At 33.6% G+C, this 22,004-nt stretch overlaps 3 protein-coding genes across 6 annotated transcripts; all 3 read left to right on the forward strand.

The window, feature by feature from the left end:
- The first annotated feature begins 408 nt into the window (after positions 1-408).
- Positions 409-5,803, forward strand: LOC128895897 (venom acid phosphatase Acph-1-like). 4 transcript variants are annotated; one of them, XM_054158875.1, is made up of 7 exons: positions 409-791; positions 2,774-2,826; positions 4,081-4,185; positions 4,263-4,528; positions 4,665-4,821; positions 4,910-5,239; positions 5,484-5,803. In XM_054158875.1, exons 1-7 carry the CDS (start codon positions 719-721, stop codon positions 5,679-5,681), a joined length of 1,182 nt encoding a protein of 393 aa, XP_054014850.1. In that variant the 5' UTR covers positions 409-718; the 3' UTR covers positions 5,682-5,803. The 4 variants fall into 4 exon arrangements, with proteins under 4 accessions (XP_054014850.1, XP_054014852.1, XP_054014853.1 ...); XM_054158877.1 differs by lacking the exon at positions 409-791 and adding an exon at positions 1,161-1,342; XM_054158878.1 differs by lacking the exon at positions 409-791 and adding an exon at positions 1,192-1,335.
- A 123-nt stretch (positions 5,804-5,926) lies between these two features.
- Positions 5,927-15,154, forward strand: LOC128895894 (structural maintenance of chromosomes protein 4). The gene is made up of 4 exons (XM_054158871.1): positions 5,927-6,423; positions 6,601-10,592; positions 10,692-12,086; positions 15,087-15,154. The coding sequence occupies exons 2-3, from the start codon at positions 6,640-6,642 to the stop codon at positions 10,738-10,740; spliced, it is 4,002 nt and encodes a 1,333-aa protein (XP_054014846.1). The 5' UTR covers positions 5,927-6,423; positions 6,601-6,639; the 3' UTR covers positions 10,741-12,086; positions 15,087-15,154.
- Positions 15,155-15,163: 9 nt separating this feature from the next.
- Positions 15,164-20,922, forward strand: LOC128895805 (putative inorganic phosphate cotransporter). Its single transcript, XM_054158733.1, has 6 exons — positions 15,164-15,229; positions 18,483-18,783; positions 19,465-19,721; positions 20,017-20,163; positions 20,355-20,729; positions 20,797-20,922. Exons 1-6 carry the CDS (start codon positions 15,164-15,166, stop codon positions 20,920-20,922), a joined length of 1,272 nt encoding a protein of 423 aa, XP_054014708.1.
- Positions 20,923-22,004: the final 1,082 nt, after the last annotated feature.

A 22,004-nucleotide genomic window follows, 5' to 3' on the forward strand; every position in this document is an offset into this window, starting at 1 on the left:
AATAGAAATATTAGAATTTAGTTTACATTTTTACGTTAAATATTCCTTTTTTATACAAAATTTTGAATTTTTATTTGCTGTTACATTTAAGTCCATGAATTTTATATAAGAATGTTTGTACTGTATTATAACCGCACTGGTGCCAAAAACGATTGATCAATAACAATTTCGCTCTTTAAACTTGACATAAATAGTATATTTGAAACAAATAATCTTTTGTTTTACTTTTGCATTTATATTTAATAAACATATTTTCTTTGTACTTGGTATATAAGGACAGAATAGAATTGATTTATTGAAAATATATTTTATGCAAAAAATACTTTTTTTTTATTTTGTTAAATATATACATCTCATAATTTGTATCATACATCCTATACATTATACTTATTTGTAATGACAAGTTTTAGTTTTCTCTTTCAAGTATATTTGAAATTAATAATGATTTCAGATAATTTTACTTTGAAACATATTATTAAGTGGAGACTAGAATGTTTCATCAAAATTTCCAATTAGTCAACTGAAGTGTACAGTAAAAGAAAAAGGTAAGAGTTATTGAAAATGGCTGCAGACTGTAAACATTAGATACATTAGATAAATAGTAAATAAATTATCATTCAGTTATGTAATATTATGTAGTTACATAATTGCTCTCATATGTCTTGCAAGTTATTTTGAGTTTGAGTGTTATTCGATTATAATAGAATTGTGTCATCAAATGTGCTCTTTTGTTTTTTTTCGGTCGCAGTCACTGAACTTGCGCCCAAAAATGCGCCATCGATATTACACAAGTGAGGTTTAATTAAACTGGAATTTCTCCAAGATTGATAATTAATGATGATTGTAATTTATTATATATATTTAAAAAAAAAACAAAAAAAAAACAAGTGATATGTTTCTGTATAGTTTGCTTGCTTTTGTTTGCGTTTTAATTATTAGTTGCGAACGCAGTATACAAAATCTTCTTTTTATTTGGATCTGTGTATACTAAACCTACAAACTGCATAATAACGTGTAAACACCAGAGGAAATATTAAATTTATTTAAGTTCATTATTCGATTAGAGACACTAAGTAAGAAAGGTTTATCTGCGCGAAGGAACCGTTGCCAATTGTGGATCTATAATTTTAAAGTTGGCAGCACTATATACTGAATAGTTATGCAATAAATAATACGTACTTCTCAAATATTTTTGGTTGATTAGTTATAACAAATTTCAAAATCAGTGCCTCCAGTAATTTGATCGACGTCTTCATAGTAATAAGTGTATTACTATTAAATGAAGGGACCGATAGAGAGTACATGAGAGTAGTACTAGCGATTAGATGTCAACAGGTAAAAAGTACGCACCTCATTAGTCACAAAACATCCAAAACATGTCATCAAATCGACTTCCACGAAAAGAAAAAATGACAACTCCTTGTTCTAAGCCGTTGCGTAGTAAATTTTGGTGGTGGGTGAGAGAAAATCGAACTTCTCATTGCGATTAGTATTTCTAAAAGATAGGTTAAACGTCATTCAATTTCGTATCTCGAGTAATGCCGTTGATACATGTGATCGAGGGTGCTGCAGACATTTTTTATCGAACAAACTCCCGTGAGATGGCTCGCATTTTCACCATGGTGAAAGTTACAGAGTCAAGAATTGGGAGTTGGCTCGCATTTTCACCACGACAAAAGTTACAGGATCACCCCCTAGGGCGTACAAAATTCCCCAAACTCCCATCACTTCTCGCGCATTAAAGGTCTATTTACATAAAATAAAAACTCCCAAAAATGTTGTATCACCTTGAAAGGGGTGGTTCGGGAGGCGATTTGAAACAACTTTTTCTTTAGCGAAAATGTTGTCAGAGGTTTCGTTAAGGAGATATTAAGCGAAAACCCCGACCAATCAGAGCGCGAGTATGCCGGTGGAGCGTAGGCTACGCGCTAGGCGGCTGCGCTCATACGCTACTGCGGCCGCTCCACCGGCATACTCGCGCTCTGATTGGTCAGTGTTTTCTGTTAATATCTCCTCAATGAAGCCTCGGACAATATTTTCGCTAAGGAAAAAGTTGTTTCAAATCACCTCCCGAATCCAGTGATGGGCAAAACCCTAGGTTTCGAATAAATCTGAAGTTTGCTGATATGTTTGTCTCATTTCCTCTTTCGAAAATTTTCCAAAAAAAGAAACGAGACAAACATATCGGCAAACTTCAGATTTATTCGAAGCCTAGGGGTTTGCCCATCTCTGCCCGAATCACCCCTTTCAAGGTGTTACAACACTTTTGGGACGCCCTGTATATTGTAGTTATAGATTCATCGTTTGATATTATTGTCTTGTCTTCTTTTCTTTAAAATTTCAAACCTCTGAAGGGGTGCCACGATAATCTTGCCTGGGGCGCCAATATTGCTAAAACCGGTCCTGTTCGCACATGCTAGCCTCAATCGCTCTATCCTTGTCTCTCCTCCGATTGTTGTGTCTCCCTTACAGAATCATTGGAGAGACAAGAATCTATCTATCCTTGTCCCGGAGCTTTCTACTTTTTCCGCAACTGTCGTTGAAGTCAACTCGGAGTTTTCCACTGGCTCCTGCGCACCCTGAAACGTGCGGAGAAAAGTGGAGGGAATTTATGACATCCCTGTAGTGCCTTGTAATACAGCGTACAACTGCGGTCGCACAGTTAAACGTACCGCTCTAGTTTTAAACTTTCACATTTCAAGTTACATTTTTTTTTTTTTTTGCAGTATGGCTTATACATTATTAGTTATAACGATATTTATTTTTGTATCAGGCTTTTCTGTATACCCGACGAAAGCAGAACATCGTGTGGAATTAGTGCACGTGGTAAGTATGCATTTGCTTGTACTAATTGAATTAAGTGTATTGTAATTGTATTGTACTAAGTAATTGCTTGATCATCGGTCTAGAACCTCGTTTATCCGAACTAGCCGGAGGATAGGATGTTCGCCGAAGAACAAAATGTCCCAATTCATTCTATTTAATTGTCAAACGCTTACGTTTTCAAATGAAGACAATGTTCTACTACATAATACTTTGCAAATGAACCAAAACAAAAATTATAACATTGAATTAACAATAGTTTCTTTCATTCTTCATGTCCTCTCTTACAAAGAACAAAAGAAAATGTATGACACGCGCTAATCACATGCAGAAGCGCGATTCGTTCACGCATTAAAAGAAATAAAAATGAAATAATTATATCTCAACGCATTGTTTAGTTTGAAGAGGGACGTAATATGATACAAAAAATTCTTTCAAGGTCACGTTCCTAAAACTTCAAGGAACCCCTTGGGGGAGCATTAAAATAAATAAATACATACAAGAATAATAACTCCTCACAGTCATTTGAAGGTCAACGTATTATACATGTTCAAATTTGTTTTTCATCAGCTGCAATATTACAATAATGAAAATACCCCATCCCATTTAGAACAACATTGATATGCTTGATATTTCAGAAGATACGACCTTGAAACACCTTTCGCGCAGATAATATTTTCCTTTTGAATCTGAAGAATTTCTATTCGAATAATTTTTTCGTATCGTTTAAAGCAGCGGAGATATTTTAGGTACGAATCCCATTAATTTTATAATCAGTAATTTTCTAGAAAAAATTTGGAAAATACGTATTCTTCCGTGGTTTTCGGTGATGAATAGAATGGCGTAAAATTAAAAAAAAAAATTGCAAAAGAAACGAAGAACTTTTTTAGATCATTTTAAAGCAAAATAATCGGATCACAAAGTCCATTAGCTTATTTGTTCAATATTGATAAAAAAAGTATGTAAACAAGATTCGGATAACTTCATTAACGAACTATAAGCAAATCGTTATAGTTATTCTTATTTGTTCTCCTCGTATCATACTTACATTTTCTTAAGTGTCTCAGAGTTACGAAATACTTTGCGAACATTGATTGTAATATTATCGCGATAAACAGATAAATTAAAGGTAACAGGTACAGTCAGTGTAATAAGTATTAAAGTATATATATATATATATATATATATATATATATATATAAAAAACGTTTATATTTAATATAATTATTTCTACGAAATTGTTGAAACTTTAACTAGCTGTTCAGACATGGAGAACGAACGCCACGCGAGGCGGAATTGTGGCCGAATGATCCTCACAACGCGTCAACGTACGAACCATGGGGCCTCGGACAGTTGACAAACGTAAGAAAATATTGCGTAATAAAAATAACAGCACCGCGCAAGTACGAAAATGGTTAATCAATTGCGTTTGTTTTCAGCAAGGGAAAATGAGAGAATATCGTATCGGAGAAATGTTGCGAGCACGGTATGACAAATTCTTAGGAGATATTTATTACCCTAGCGACGTATACGCTTACAGCTCGGATCTCGATCGAACAAAAATGTCCCTTCAATTGGTCTTGGCAGCGCTTTATCAGCCAGCTTCGATACAAAAATGGAATAAAAGTTTGCCATGGATGCCTATACCAACGCACTTCATGCCAGAGAAAGTGGACAATCTGATGAAACCCGATTTCTCTCGTGTGTAAGTGTCGCAGTAGATAATGCCATTTTGTTATCGATATTAACAGATATACAGGGTGGGTAAATAGGAAGGAAAAGTTGGATAGGCGAGATGTGTTCACGACAAATCAAAATCGTAACAGGTATGTTTTTTACAGGTACTTGCGCGCATTGAAGGAAATTAGAGAATCGGAAGAAGTTCAAAATAAAATCTCCGTGTACAAAGATCTGTTCAAGTTTTTGTCTGAAAAAACTGGTGCAAATATAACTCAAACGAATCATGTGCTTGAAATGTATAATATGCTGACGGCACAGGTATAGTCTATACTTATTAAATATTACATTAAAAATATCAGTATATAGTAGAACTGTAATTCGAACATTTATTGAAATAATTTCACAGAAAAGCATGAATCTTGTATTACCAGAATGGTGTACCGACGAAATGTACAAAAACCTGCAGATCATTGTAAAATGCGAGTACACGATTCGTTCTTACACGCCGCAACTGAGACGACTGAACGGTGGTACACTCGTCAAAAGGTTTCTTGACAACATGGAAAATAACAAAAAACGTGATAGACCGCGTAAGATTTATTTGTATAGCGGGCATGAAACAAATATTGCAGGATTCGCTAGAGCGCACAATGTCACGGAGCCGGAACTACCAAATTACGGATGTGCGATTATAGTTGAGAAATTACGGGATCACGCTGGAAAGGAGTTTATTAGGGTAATATCGGAATTGCATATTAACGCAGATAATTAATTTCAATGATATCGTCAACATCTTCGACTCTACGAAAAATAAAGCACGGAGATTCAAAGGCACGATCCTCGGATCAACAGTCGACCGCTTTTCCTACGCGACGAATCCCACACCCTACGATTCATGTTCATGTTTCACTCTTTATTCTTGGGTACGGGGGGCGCGATACTACAATATTGCTTTATAAACAACTTATGAACATTTCTAGATGTTGCTATGGACTGGAGTTACGGAAGAATTGATACCTTATAAATTTGCGGGTTGCGACGAAGTCTGTCCGATCGAAAAGTATTTGGAACTAGTCAAGGATGCCATTCCATTGGAAGAAGAATGGAACAATATGTGGGTGTATTTATCTAAGAAAGATCTTTATAATCTTTTCAAAGAAAAAATAAGATCTAACTAAACTGATCACACAATCGACACGATAAGACGCTTAGAAATATTGTATTAAAAAAATGACATATACAAAGATGTTATTTTTTGTTAAATATATTCGACCAGAAATAAAAGTATTTTAAATAATGATATTGACAACAAAAAGTTATTTGAACATTGGTATTCTTAGGATGTATATTACTATTTTTAGAGTTGCTATAATTGACAGAACGTGTATCAGAATAGTTTTCATTCAAACTGTAATTGTTTTTAATATTTGGTTGTATGTATGTTACCATTGCATAATGTTTTCTTGTACAAAAGTTAAAAAAATAAACGTCAACCGTCAAAATCGTTCAAATAATAAATACATTGACATTTGTTTAAATTTAATTTGCAAAATCAGGCTTCCAAGGGTTAAATTACTGTATGCTTCGACCGATTATACGTCAATACTCGTCTCTTACCTCTCTGTTTCTTTGCTTGAAAACAAATATTCGAACGATAACGGGTCTGTCCAATATACATATGATTTCAGCCGAAAAACCTTTGCGAAAGACTAGAAGAAAGCGAAGAAATATAAACGTATTTATTGCAAAAATAATCGGCAAACTTCAGATTTATTCGAAGTCTAGGGTTTTGTCTATCACTGGCGAGGAAAAGAATCTAGAAAACCCCATAAAAATCTGTAAAGGTGGCACCACTGTAATTGAATGTTGGCGTCAGCCTTGCTTGGAGTTAGCAACTGGCAGTTTATGTATTCAAAAGTTGTAAGTATAATATTAATAAATGTTTATTATTAATAAATATTTTTTTAGGTTTTTTATTAACCGACTTCGAAAAGAAGGAGGTTACTCAATTCGACGTGTTTTTTTTTTATTTTTTTATCTTTCAAAGTGTATTTGTAACCTAATATTATTTATTTTAATTTTTCTGTCTTAATGTAGGTTTCTTAATGTAAATGAAGAACCATCAATGTATTGATTATGAGAATGACTGCGGAGAGTGAAACTGATTGCAATATTTCCACCGAAAACATGGACATTGACGAAGAAAGTGATGGAATGGATACTGATGAAGAAGGTGGATTAAAAGTTGATGATGATATATATATACCACCACCTCTTAAAATCACAAGTGAAATTGATATCAATGGCCCTAGGCTTATGATTACTAAGATAATTAATAAGAATTTTAAAAGTTACCGTGGTACCCAAGTTATTGGCCCATTTCATAGGTGCTTTTCTGCTGTTGTTGGTCCAAATGGCAGCGGTAAAAGTAATGTTATAGATTCCATGTTATTTGTATTTGGATACAGGGCTAGTAAGATTCGATCAAAAAAATTATCAGCGTTAATACACAATTCCAGTCAACATCAGAATATCGATAGCTGTACAGTATCTGTACACTTTCAACAAATAATTGATAAATCCGACGTAGATTATGATATTGTCCCAAATAGTGACTTTGTAATATCTCGAACAGCATTTAAAGATAATTCCTCATATTATGAACTTAATGAAAAGAAAGTACCAATTAAAGAGATTGTAAAAGTTTTGAAATCATATGGAGTGGATTTAACTCATAATCGTTTTTTAATTTTACAAGGAGAAGTTGAACAAATAGCGATGATGAAACCTAAAGCACAAAACGAAAATGATGTTGGTATGCTGGAATTTTTAGAAGATATAATTGGAACAGTTCGTTATAAAGAACCATTAGAAAAATTATATGACAAAGTAGAAGATCTATCTAACTGTAGACTTGAGAAATTAAATCGTTTTAGAATGATTGAGAAAGAAAAAGCAGCTTTAGAGGAACCTATGCAAGAAGCAGTTCAATATTTACAACTAGAAAATGCAATAACAAAGATACAACATCAGCTTTATTACTATAATAGATTAGAAACTAAAACAAAAATGTCAGAGCAAGAAAGTAGAATCAATGAATTGGATAAAGATTTATTGGATCTTACAAACAAATTGAAGGAAATTCATAATGAGAGAAAAGAGAAAAATGAAGTAATTCTGGAAAAAAGTAAAAAGTGGGATAAATTACAACAACAAAAAGATGAAATTACTATAAAATTTGACAATATTCGAAAACAGGATGAGTCTCTCCATGCAGAATTAGTGGAAACAAATAAACGTCGAAAAGCTAATATTGCAACATTAAAATCAGAAAAATCTAAGTTAGAAGAACTGAGTAAAGTACCTGGAAAAAACATACTTAATATTAATGAGTGTGAACAACTAATCGAAACTCATACACAACATAGAGTAAAAGAAGAAGAAATATTAGAAACTCTGATGGTTGGTTTACGTGAAAAAACTGAGCCACTGCTGAATGAACGTTCTAAACTTGAAAAGGAATTAATATCTCTAAGGAAAAACGTTGATCAAGCACAAGCAACTTTCAATATTGCTCAGTCTGAATTAGAATTGTACACTTCTATAGAGTTTACGGAGAAAGAAAAATTAGAAGAACTAAAAAATTCCTTAAAATTAACAGCAGATAATTTAATAGAGAAGAAACAGCAGCTGCAGAGCGTAGAAATTCAAATTCCAGATATTGAACATAACTTAGTACAAGCTCAACAGGAATTGGAAAAAGTCAAAAGCAGAGAAATTGAAATGACTTCAAAATTAAGAAGTATGAGAATTTCATTTGAAGAACAAAAGTCTGCTATGCGAGCAAATAAATCAACAAATAAGATTATAGATAGATTGATGCAAGAGAAAATGGAAGGAAGACTTACTGGTATATTTGGCAGGTTGGGTGATATTGGTGCAATAGATGAAAAATATGACATTGCAGTTTCAACAGCTTGTGGGCCTTTGGATAACATCGTTGTTGATACTGTAGCGACTGCGGAAGCATGCATAAAATTTCTTCGACAGAATGATATAGGGCGTGCAACATTTATAGCACTAGAAAAACAGCAACATTTATTATCGCGATGTAAACAAAAAATACAAACGCCGGAGAATGTTCCAAGACTTTTTGATCTTATACGTGTTGAAGATGAGCGGGTATTACCTGCATTTTATTATGGATTGCATGATACATTGGTAGCAAATGATTTAGATCAAGCAACGCGTATTGCATATGGTAATAAACGTTTTAGAGTAGTTACATTGAAAGGTGAATTAATCGAATTATCAGGTACGATGAGTGGTGGTGGTACCACAGTACTAAGGGGTAGAATGGGGCAAAAGGTGTTGAGGAACGAACTGTCTCTGGTAGACATTGAAAGTTTGCAGTCAGAGTTAGATAAAACATACGAAGAGTGCAATCAACTTAGAGTTAAACATCAATCTTTAGAAAATCAGGTTCATACACTAAGCATAACTTTAAAAGATATAAAAGTTAATAAAGAAAAGTTATATATCCAAGTTAAGACATTGCAAGAACAAGAACCGTCATTACGAAAACAGTTGAAAGTCCAAGAACAAAAAGTCAAAGATTCAATATCAGATCCGAAAAAGATTGAGCAATTAAAGAAACAATTGAACGTTGCAGAAAAATCTCTAGAGACAGTAAACGAAAAGTCAAAGCTTATTGAAAATAAAGTTGTGTGCCTTAATAAAGAAATAGAAGCATTGTCAGGATCTCGTGTAAAAGATCAACAGAAGAAGATATCCAATTTATGCAAATCAATTGATAAAGCTAAAGCTGAAATTTGCAGATTGCAAGTTGCAATGAAAACTGCTGAAAGGAACGTGAAAAAGGTCGAGCAACACATAGATAGCCTCGAAAATGATGTGCATACTTGTGAGCAAAGACTTCGAGATATTCAGGTGGAAAAGCAGGAGTTAGAAGTAAAAGGAAAAGAAATATTGGAAAAACTTAGAAAACTTTCAGAAGATCTTTTGGAAAAGGATGAAATTATGCCTTCTCTTAAAGAAGAATTAGACGCTCTTCAAACCCGAGAGAACAAAATAAAAGCAGTTAAAATTGATCTTGATCAGAAACTAAAGGAGTCTACTAACGCAATAAAAGAATTAAAGCAACAATTTTCAGATTATACCACAAGAATAGCTCATTTAAAACTTCAAGCAATACCTGGTAAAAATACTGAAGAATTAAAAGAATTAATGGAAGAAGAACTTAATAAATTAGATAAGAATACTCTTTTAACAAATTTACAAAAAACAAAGAAAAGATTACCCACAGAAATTCCGAATATGCAACTTATCGAAGAGTATAAGCAGAAAAATGCATTATGGTTACAACGTGCCGCGGATTTAGAAAAATTAACAGCAGAGCGTAACCGAATACGGGATATTTACGACAAAGTAAGACGTCGTAGAATACAGGAGTTTCTTGAAGGTTTTACCGTAATTACGGACAAGTTAAGGGAACTGTATCAAATGATTACATTAGGAGGTGATGCTGAGTTGGAGTTGGTGGATTCTTTGGATCCTTTCAGTGAAGGAATTACATTTAGCGTAAGACCACCCAAGAAATCTTGGAAAAATATTTGTAATCTTAGTGGTGGTGAAAAGACCTTGAGCTCTTTAGCTCTCATATTTGCGTTACATCATTATAAACCAACTCCTTTGTATTTTATGGACGAAATTGATGCTGCTTTGGACTTTAAAAACGTTTCAATTATAGGAAATTATATAAAGGAAAGGACAAAAAATGCACAATTTATAATTATATCCTTAAGATCGAATATGTTTGAACTCGCGGATCACCTTATTGGAATATATAAAACTTATAATTGTACAAAGAGTATTACTGTTGACGTAAGGAAATATTGTGAAAAGAATGGTATTCCTTTACCAACACAAATTACTTCTAAAAATAGTTGTTTATCTCAGATACAAAAATCCTCTACCCAAAATCAGCAAAAGGACACATGTGTAACACAGAATAAAAATAATGTTCAAATTGCAGACGAGAACGTAGAAAATGAAAATACTTCAGTAACGTGAGTTCAAATAAATCTATTAAATTTATTAATAATTTATGAATTTGCATAATTATAGTAATTCAATCATAGTCTGACACAGGTTTTATTTTTTTTCAGCTTACCTGATCTAGGACTATGTACAACACCAAAAAAGACACCTTTATGAAGTAATTGTTCTGATACGACTAGTGTAATAGACTCATATGAACAAAATAACTGCAGAAAACCTTTGAAAAAGAAACGTAAAATATAGAGCATAAATGGAGTGAAAGTTTGGTTCAATGTTTGTTATATGCAATTTATCTTAAAACTGCATTTACGTTCACAAGATAGATACTTGTAAGAGCGTATAATTTAAATTTAATATATAAGTTATAGAGATTATTGAAAAATGATAGATTATGATATAATTAAATGTCAGAGATATGAATTTATTTTATACTTACTGGTAAAATGTTGAAATGTTTTTTTCACTGACATTAATTGTATTAATAAATCGAGAAGGACTAAATTCATAACATGTAAAATAAATGAAACAATCATTTGTAATTTTGTATTAAAAAACATAAAATCACCTTATATGAAGTAAGTACAAGTAATTTAGAGATCCTTTGAAAACGCTGTAAATAAAACTATTTTTGTACAAATTATACATGTATATGTTAAGGAGAGTAATACAGATCTTAAATCTGTTCTTATTTTCGTATATAAAACACTATGTAATCTCTATTTGTATAAGATTTAATAGTTCTGAAAGACAACCGATATCTTCAATTTTTGGGAATTATCAACCGATGATATATCCCTATCGAAATATTATATCGTGTAATCGTTGTCAACTATCAAGTGGAGTCCAGCTGGTAAATTTTTCTTGTATCAAATTCAGAGAATAGTTTTTACATTTTTAAAGATGATGTAATAAATTAATATACATTTCTATCTGTTCAATAACTTAATTCATCAAGAGGGAAACACTGTTTAAATTAGATTATATAACAATAATAAAAATGAGCCCGGCGATCTCTGTATGTATTGTGCAAAAGTCTAAGGCTACTTTTAAAATTACCGCAAGTTTTTCTATCATTATCATATTGTTACGTTCTTTGAATTCGTTTCTGCAAAATGAAAGATATTAAATGCATAAAATATTAGTGCGTGAATCTTCGTAACCTTGAGTAATGATAAACGAGTATTGATGGGGTTCAGAAAAGGCGACAGAATTTCGGAAAAACCCGATACTTCATTCATACATGAACATATTATTTTACTTCTCCTTCCATCACAATATAAATACGTTGTTAAACAGTAGGAAGCTAATTACGAAGGAGTGAGATACATTTACAAGAAAAGGAGAGAAGGACGTATGTGGGAGTCGGTGGGGCGCGTGATATAGGTAACATCGAGTAACAGATTAGAATTTGAACAGTCTGTGTATGACAGTGTTAGAAATGACAACCATGAATAATGAGGCTGCAAAAAATGTCTTCGAAATGGAATCAACAAAACTGTCAGGTATATCTACGATTCTTCCGCGGTGAATTGTCTTTCAAAAGATTCGTAACATTAATTGTTGCGAAGCTAAGGTAAATTTAAACGATTAAATCGTACGTCTTTTGTACTCGCTCTGTGATACCATAAGGCATGACGTTTGAAGGCCAGTATTTAATTTTAATTATGCGATTTAGATATGTATGTATATATTCAGCATCGAAGAAGTAATATTTACATGGTGTGTTATTACTTCAATTTTCGCTCGTGCACTTGTAGATGATCTCGTGCAGATTTAAAAAAAATTGTATTTTTCGAGGAAATGATTAAGAACAAGGGCAGAATTATTTTCTAATGTCTTAAAATTTATCAGGGTTACGTTATACGATATAATACGTATTGGTGCCCTGAATTTACTCATAATACGTACACCCGTAACTAAATTTTCTACGGTGTTTGATAATTGCTTCCGAAACAAACAAAACTTACTATAAATTATTTATTTTAATTTTGTATCATAAAAGAAGCAGAAAGAAATATATTAATTAATGGGAGAATTTTAAGGGACGTTTAAGACCGTTACGTTAAAACTTAAAGATCATTATTACACATGTGCTAAATGATTACTACAATTGTTTCATGTACTAATATTATTACGAGTAAACATTCCAACATTTATCTGACGATGCAAATGTAAAACCTTACTTATCGGTAGTTATAACGTAATTTAAAAAAAAAAATTTTTTTACCGGTAATAATTTACTGGTAACAATCATAATTAATTCAATATAATTTGATTTTGATCGCTGTACTTGGGCATAGTTAGTAAGTCTGACAATAATGATAAAATAGCGATTAAATAGTGTTGTGTTGATAATAGCATTACTTGTCAGTAACAAGATAAAGCGCATTTTTTTTGCTTGTTATCGATTACTCTTAACTAAATATAGCTGTATTTTTTTTTTAACTTCAGTGAGTAAAATAAAATTATTGTCAGGCTATGAAGAATTTTTATTAATGTTTATGGCTACATACAGTATAATCAGCACATAATGCGGTATTCGTGTATGATTTCTAGTGCTGCAGTAAAAAAGTTGCGACAGACCTCGTATAACGTGTTTTATATGTAATACCTACAACGCGATAGATAAGCGCGTATTTCCTCAGTAAGCGTACTACACAGTCTTCGAACACTCTCTCTCTCTCTCTAACTCATATCGTTCTTATTTGTATGAGAAAGAAGTTTCTCATGTAGAGTGATCTGATACAATTCTGTATATAAATACGTATTTATGCAACACCGCACAGACACCCCCTCTTTTCTTCCTCTCTCTCTTTAAACTGTATCCTCCTTGTTAAATCCCGAGTCTCGTATAACGCAAATTGTATCACCCCGTTTACAATGTCCTACTAGATTTGTCTTTTAAACACCTACGCATTTAGATATCAGCTAATCGTAAGTGCGACACATACTTTAAATTTCTGGTCATGTTACACCGTTGTAATTAGTCTTCAAGCTTCTTCATTTACACTATACATATCTTTATATCCTATTAATTAAATACAAGGTGTCCCAAAAATGTTTTAACACCTTGAAAGGGTTGGTTCGGGAGGTGATTCGAAACAACTTTTTCCTTAGCGAAAATGTTGTCAGAGGTTTCGTTAAGGAGATATTAAGCGAAAACCCCGACCAATCAGAGCGCGAGTATGCCGGTGGAGCGGCCGCAGTAGCGTATGAGCGCAGCCGCCTAGCGCGTAGCCTACGCTCCACCGGCATACTCGCGCTCTGATTGGTCAATGTTTTCCGTTAATATCTCCTCAACGAAGCCTCGGACAACATTTTCGCTAAGGAAAAAGTTGTTTCAAATCACCTCCCGAACCATCCCTTTCAAGGTGTTACAACATTTTTGGGACACCCTGTATATCATCGAAAGTCTGTTTCGGACTTTGTATTTATCAGGCTTCTGTATATGTCTAGTAGGAAATATTTTATTAACCCTTTGCGCTCGAGGCATTTTTCTACAGAATCAAATCCAGTCCGTTTTTATGTATAATAAATTTCTGTAAAACCAAAAACATCTACAAACATCCATGACTCAATGTATTACTTCAATTAATAATTAACCGTATTCTGATACAAGTAAAATTAAAATTGTACGTTCAAAAAATCACTTTTAAATTACATACGTCGCCGTGGAGGCGCCACTCGAGCGCAAAGGATTAAAACTGTAAGTTGCGCTAGTTTTAATAAGGGCTTGCTGATTTTTTCCTCTAAATTTATTTATACCACAATACTTTGCAATTCAATGGAAACATTCTCATAGACAATTAAGAAAATATAAAAGCTTTTCGTTATTCATCCGTTTATTTCCTTAAAATTAAACGGAAAATTTCAGTTCCATGATATCGCGAAACAAGACATGAACGGATACATAAAATCCGTACAAAATGCGATAGATTATTTTCAGCTTGCGTCACTTTCCAACACAATATCTAAGAGTTCAGGGTAATACAGCGTATCTGAATCTACCGAACTCCTGATAATTCAATGATATATGAGTTGAAACGCAATACACACCTATACGTTTCAGACGCGAAAGCCTCATATTTTCCTACGCACACATAACAGGCGATATCGGTATATCGATTAATATAGTTTTTTTAGCCGATAATATTAACACTAATGCTATGCATCGACCGAAATGTTTTGCTTTTACTCGCGCGAAACAAGTAGGGAGCGATACCACGAAGATGACACGATTTACATGCGTATCAAATTCTGACGTTACGAAAATCTAAATGAAAATAGCGGAGAATCACACGGTGATTCACGAGAGAAATAGCGAGACTAATTGTAGATTTTATTATACAGATTGAAAAGAGTTGAAAATATTGCATATTAGATTGTAGTAGTATTAAATTATAGATATTAATTGCAACCTGCCTTGCGCCGGTCCGCAGTCTTAATTTTATTTAGACGAAGCTAAATAAATTTTGTTTAGTAAAAATATTATTGTATTATAGGTATACTTGGAATCAGGCATCTACAGATTTTCTTATGCTTCTGGGGGATGGTCATCGGATACTGTCTTCGAGTTAGCATGTCGGAAGCTATCGTCGCAATGACGCAAGATGCGGAACCGGAAGGAAGTCACAATAATTTTGAGGTAAATTTTTGTTAATCGAATAGCTAACTTGAATTGAATTTAACAGTAAAGCTACATCGATCGATATTAATTAATTGTATCATTAAAAGGATATAGTCGGACCTAAGTTCGCGATTCCCACTTATGTTTGTTTGCATTGATGTCTTTATTGATTGCAAAGTCTAACACATCTGGCGATTAATAGTAGATCATTAAGATCTACTGGCCGATGAGTTACTTTAGTTGTTGATAAGATTATTTTTCATTGTTAAGATTAGCTCTTCTGATATGAGCTTCAAGTGTCCTTCCTCTTGACGTGGTTGTTGTTGCACCTCGCTAGGAATATTTACCATTACATTCTGTCAAGTAAATATCGATCATTTAAATTTATTTTGTCACCTTCAAAATAGGTTCCATTTAATGCGATACAATTACACTAACGAACAATCCAGTCTTAGAAACACTTTATATGGGCCTTTTTCTATATACCCTTCATCTCTCTCAATAAATTATGTTTTACGACTTCAATGGACTCGAAACGTATTCCACGAAATGATATTGTAATTAAGTGACAATTAAATTGTAATTAAGTTACGTCTTTATACCTAACTTCAGCTAAAACATTTAAATAAATATCCCAACCATCAAAATTACTAACATATACGTTATAGCTTAATAAAATCGTCTAAATAGTAAAATAAAATCGTCTATATTGTAGTAAAATCGAAAAAAAAAAAAAAATATATGGTCAGTATAATAAGTATTCGTACAGGAACCATTTATTTTAAATTGGTTGCTATACGAAATACATCTTACACCGACTGTGTATAGTTTCATTTGAAAGAAACGAAACTGCACCATCATATTTTTTAAATTAAGAACATCATAAAATTTTCGTTTACGTCACAATAGAGATCCCATTTCATCCTGAAATTTCGATATAAATAATTTCTCGAACTTTCCACGATACAACAATAGTACACAGTCGTTTATTTCTACGGAGATCGTTTTCATTTCCGTAACTATTTTGCATCATGCACAAGTTATCGAGGAGTAAAAGGTTATCCGAGAACGTATATAAATCTATGGCAAAAAACAAAAAAAAAAACACGGAAGCGGTCTTTTAACTGTAAACCTCAACGTCCATCAAGAAATAAGAAAAAAAAAAAAAATCAAATTTCACAATAACGAAATCGCAGCGACGCGAAACAACTCGATAGAGTTCAAAATTTTGATTTCGTTCGTTCCTCGCGGTACTTGTGAAGTGCAAAGAATGCGATGGTGAATTCAAGTTCCAAGTCGACGGACAATCGAGGATTAAGATTTGAAATTGCAGTGCTGTGCGAAAATTGGGAGCAGCTAAATATGCAGTAATGCTCGTACATTGGTTATTTTTACGAAATAAACGAACGATTTTTATATTCGCTGTAAGAACCGTCGGGATTGGTTTAGCAGGCTGTGTTAAATTTTGTGGACTCGTGAAATCGCCGTCGTTTCTTCAACTGCGTACTTGCGATGTAATTATACGACCAATTCGTACAGCTGTGAAGGATGTTTGTGATTTGTTTTTCAAATTAGCTGTGACGGCAAGAAAAAAAAAAGAAAGACTTCCCGATGTAACAACATTTACCCGTACCTGGAAACGGAACGTGGAAAAATGAGGATCACCTGGTTTGAGGGCCGAGCACACAGGAGGATAGAGTGTGTCGCGGGCAAGGTCAGATGGACTTTTAACAAGCAGTTTCTGTAGCAGGTCTCCTATATCGCCTTGGAGTCCACGATTCCATGTGAGTTATAAACAACATTTTTTATACACGCGGATTCGAACTTGAAACTTTAAACGCGTTTTTCTCGGTATATCAAAACAAGATCGATACTGTGTACACGATATCTCAATAAATGTTTCATCGATCGATTTAAAATTTTGAAGGCTTATTCGACACATAGATTGCTGAACGAAGAGAGGAATTTGTTTTTCGCTGAAAACTTGCTCTTTCGTCACGAAAGAATCATAAAAGTTGAAAAATGGGATTTTTCAAGAAAATCACTGGTATTTTAGTAAAAATCATAATTTCGAAGAATCCATCGTTCATTCGGTAGACATTGACGTTTAACAGAATAATTGTTTAGTACGTTTTAGGCGAGATGTTCTTAAATTATCGTGTACACCGAGAAAAGACGTTTTTAGAGATTTGCTGTATTTTAACCACTTTTAAATATATCTTAACGACAAAACTTGTATATTAAGCGCGATACATGTAGTGTAAAATTAAGTTTTATTTTAAATAAAAATATGTATTCAAATTTTTGTTAAAAACTCTTGAAATGATTATAGACGTGAAGTATAGAATCACTTATAAATGTATACAATCATCGATCATTTGACATATATATATGAAATATTCATTGTTGTTGAAGACTTATTTACCTTTACCAGCCATTATACGGAATCTCCGATTAAAATTACCACACAAAATATATTCATACCGAAATTGCATCGTTTCGAGGGCGACACAACATGTATGAACTATTTTATCACCGACATCGTTTTTAACGGATGCATAAATGTTACCTTCGATTTTTTAAATAGAATACCAAACATTTTATTACACGGATCGATAAAGAATCTAATTTTTACTGAAAAAGTATTTGGATTTATCACCTAAGAATGATTATACAAAGCTTATTTTCTACTATTACTTATCGACATAAATTTTCACCTAAACTACAAGGGAGGTGCCTGGATCTCGCGAGAACTCGATAGGACACCTCCCAGCTATACATGCTATACGTAAGTACATCGAGTCCCAGCTCGGTCCACCCACGGCATTAAAAATGACGGACAAGTCCTATTACTGCAAAATATCACCTAAGACAATTTTGTTTTATGGCTCACGAGAAGAAATCTGGGATCATCTTCAACATTTTTCAAATAATATCAAGCACGATTATTTATGTACAATAAGTGACAATTATGCCTAAAGTACTAAGTCACTATGATCACAATTGTAACTGATCTAACCAAGAGTTACAACATCAATTCTTAGCGAAATTGTTGTTTTCAGTCATGCGTTTCCTTTTACAATTGTAGTGCCTTTTTTCGAGTTGCTAATAGGCTTCAGCCAAAGAAGCTTCCGAAGTAAATGGTTAGCTGTAAACATTTTAATTTTGCATGTATTCTTCATACGTTGTGTATATATATCTTGTGTAACATTTGCGCATAAACATGCGCAAATACTACAGTGTTTATAATAATTATTATTGTTGTGTTTAGGTGTACGATTGGGATCCGAGAGAAAAGACGCGGATCCTGAGCGCCTTCTTCTGGGGTTACACGGTAATGCAAATTCCAAGCGGTTATTTAGCTAAAACGTGGAGCGCTAAAAAGCTACTCAGTTACGGGATGCTATTTTGTGGTATCTTGAACATTTTAATACCCACCACCGCGCACTACGGAAATGTGACCGCAGTCTGCATTTGTAGAGTGGCCATGGGGGCCTGCCAGAGTTGCCTTTTGCCATGCATCCATACTTTTCTTTCAAAGTGGGCAGCTGTTTCCGAGAGAGCACGACTTGGTGAGAATCGCTTAAAATATTCATAATCTCAAATTCTGTCGTCGTAAAATCGTATCGATTGCATACCTACACTCAGAATGATGCAACAGATGCAACATTTATTTTCTTACAGGTTACAGAGTTCCGTGTACAGGGTGTCGATTGATATGTGGGCACTTTTCCAAGGTCCTGATGTCATTAAAAATCATTGCAATCGAACCTTTACTATTTTAAGATCTGAGCCTTCGTTATCGAAATAAGAAGTAAATGTTTTCAAATTATAGAGCACGGAGCTCAAATGTTTTCCCAGCCGCATCGGACCCCCGTCATCGAGATATAATAATTGAAATTTAGAGGTGAGACCAATCACACCTGTAAAACCTGCTTATATCTCGATAACGAAGACTCGGATCGCAAAATAATACAGGACTTTTCGATTCGTAATCGCGCGAAGACTTGATCCTCAAAAATTGCCCACGTATTAATTAACACCCTGTATAATACTGGAATTCGGTGTACTACTCGATTCACATCAAAAGCATGTACCCACTTTAATGCGAACGTTGCATCGCATGTTGCACCAATCTAAATTCGTATGTACGTAACACGACAAGATTTTAAGACACTGTATAAAATAACACAAATCTTGTAATCCACTCCGGCAAACCATTTTATTATCTATAAGTGTTTCCTTTGTTTTAGGAGCGTTTGCCTATGCCGGGGCACAATTTGGTACTGTGATTTGTTTCCCGATTTCTGGAGTATTAGCAGCGTCTAAAGTCGGCTGGCCATCCGTATTTTACGTTTTCGGTGCTCTAGCGGTATTTTGGAGCGTCATGTTTTTTATATTTGCATACGATTCACCGTCTCACCACTCTCGAATATCGGAGAAGGAAAAAGTATTCATAGAGAGTGGTTTAACGAATACCAACGAGAAAAACGAGCAAAACAACGATAAGGTAAGAATTCTTGTCTGAAATATTAATATAACTTTTCAGTTATATTCTTGGTACACTTTACATCAAATGAAGTGTAAGAAATTTTTGTTTAAAAAAAAAAAGAAAAAAAAAAAAGAAAAGAAAGTTTAAAATTTATTCTTCAACAGATTCATAATTCTGTTCATTATTATAAGCACATCAAATTAGACTCGCACACTGAAATTATAATTATTTATTAACGAGTCTAATGTGTTTGTTAATATCTGTGAATGTTACAAGTTTATAGTTATCCTAGGTACTATTTTATGTCTACTAGCAAATCACACCGTGGAAATCGATTTTCACTTCGATACCGATGTGGGCTCTTATAGTCGTTCATTGCGGCCAAAATTGGGGATACTGGACTCTTATCACCGAAATGCCGAGTTACATGAACGCCGTTTTGAAATTCGACCTCGAAAAGGTAATTTAAACCAAGTACTCGTTATTATTTTCGTAGTAGTGGTAGTAATAGTGACAATATTATAATAATTAGTGTCAGTTTTATTAGTAGTTGTATTTTTGTTATTTTTGATTATTTTAACTGTACGAATTAATAATGTTTGAATGAATGTTAACTGAAAAATTGTTGGGACTCTTAATTTTATTTTACAGAATGGCTTAATGGCAGCTCTTCCCTACTTGGCAATGTGGATTTTAAGTTTTCCAGTGAGTTGGTTATCCGACTTTGCTTTGAAAAAAGGCGTCTCGAGAGGAGTAGCCAGGAAGGTTTGTAATACTATCGCTCACTGGGGCCCAGCTGTAGCTTTGATCGGTCTTGCAGCTATGCCAGAGCATAACACCAACGTGGCTGTAGCGATTCTCGTAATAGCTGTAGGGTTAAATGCCGGATCGCTCTGCGGTTTTCAAATAAATCACATCGACCTGAGTCCCAATTTTGCTGGTACGATGATGTCCATCACGAATTGCATCGCGTCTGTAATTGCAATAATTGCTCCGCTAGTGTGCGGCGAAATCGTAACCGACGAGGTATTTACGTTCGGTGTAACTTATTAACAATAATTTAGTCGACGATACATCAATTTTCTTCTTTCAGAAAAACGTGACGCAATGGAACACGGTGTTTTATCTATCTGCCGCGATCTATATATTAGGAAATTTGATTTTTATCATCTTCGGTCAAGCTGAAGTTCAACCATGGAATAATTCTAAAGTTGAGTAAAGTGACAAAACAATGTAGCAACTAATTTACAGTGACAACGACACTCGCTATAAGAATTTTTTCAGTTTTTACAGACGTAGCTAAAAAATATTCGAATGTTAAGTATTCGAGTAAGTAGAGCGTACAAAGAGAATGGTTTGTTAATTATAAGCTAAATAGAAAGTAGATACGTATGTGCTCGTCAATTCCAATTAATTATTTACTAATCCTTAGTAAATCTACAACGCGGGATAACCGGATACGTTTCCGAATATTAACTCTAACATTTAAAAGAAGAAAATGTTAAATTTGGAATGACGTTTATAATATGTGCAACGTTCCTCGTAATGACAACGTTACTACTTTGTTGTTACTCTACTTTTACTGTTATCTACCATAAGATTGTAATCACAGAGACTCCATTTTATTATTGGAGAAACCCATGTAAAAAGAGCAATTGTGAAAACGACAACAACAGACATCGCCATGACTCTTTTCAAGGCTATCATATAATTATACAATAAGGAAACTTCATCTTTTTTATATTAATCTTTTTTAAACGCGTACATGTATACAACCTACGAAAATAAATATGATTGATTCGATGTTACTTAAGTTTATTATATAGTCTACGAAACTCATTGAGCTCCATCAAGCTACTTTTTTTCTCTTGCCTGCGTCCTGAAGCGGCAATAACCCATAAAGTACAAGAAAGGACCTATCGTACCCTATAATACTAACGAAAAAGACTTGCAGATATCGCTAATAAAAAAAAAAAAATAATAAAAAATTTAGTTTCCGAAAAAATAGCTTGCAATACTTTGCTTGCCTAAACCTGTACAGTCGTATATCTGATACATACAACAAAAGAACTACGAGAGGAGAGCACCATTATTTATGAATCACTTTGCTTAAAATCGAATCAGATTAAGTGAGATGAGAATGTAAAACTGAAATATGAAATTGATTAAAATACACTCAGTCGATTAGATACAATCGCGTTAAGAGTAATCCGTACGTGCATTGTACGATGTACACATATAAGTCAATACGTACGTGTGTATTAGGGTGATCCTTATTTTAACGATTTTTGCAATCTATGT

Source organism: Hylaeus anthracinus, unplaced genomic scaffold (genome assembly GCF_026225885.1).
Source record: "Hylaeus anthracinus isolate JK02 unplaced genomic scaffold, UHH_iyHylAnth1.0_haploid 5, whole genome shotgun sequence".
Classification (NCBI taxonomy): Eukaryota; Metazoa; Arthropoda; class Insecta; order Hymenoptera; family Colletidae; genus Hylaeus; species Hylaeus anthracinus.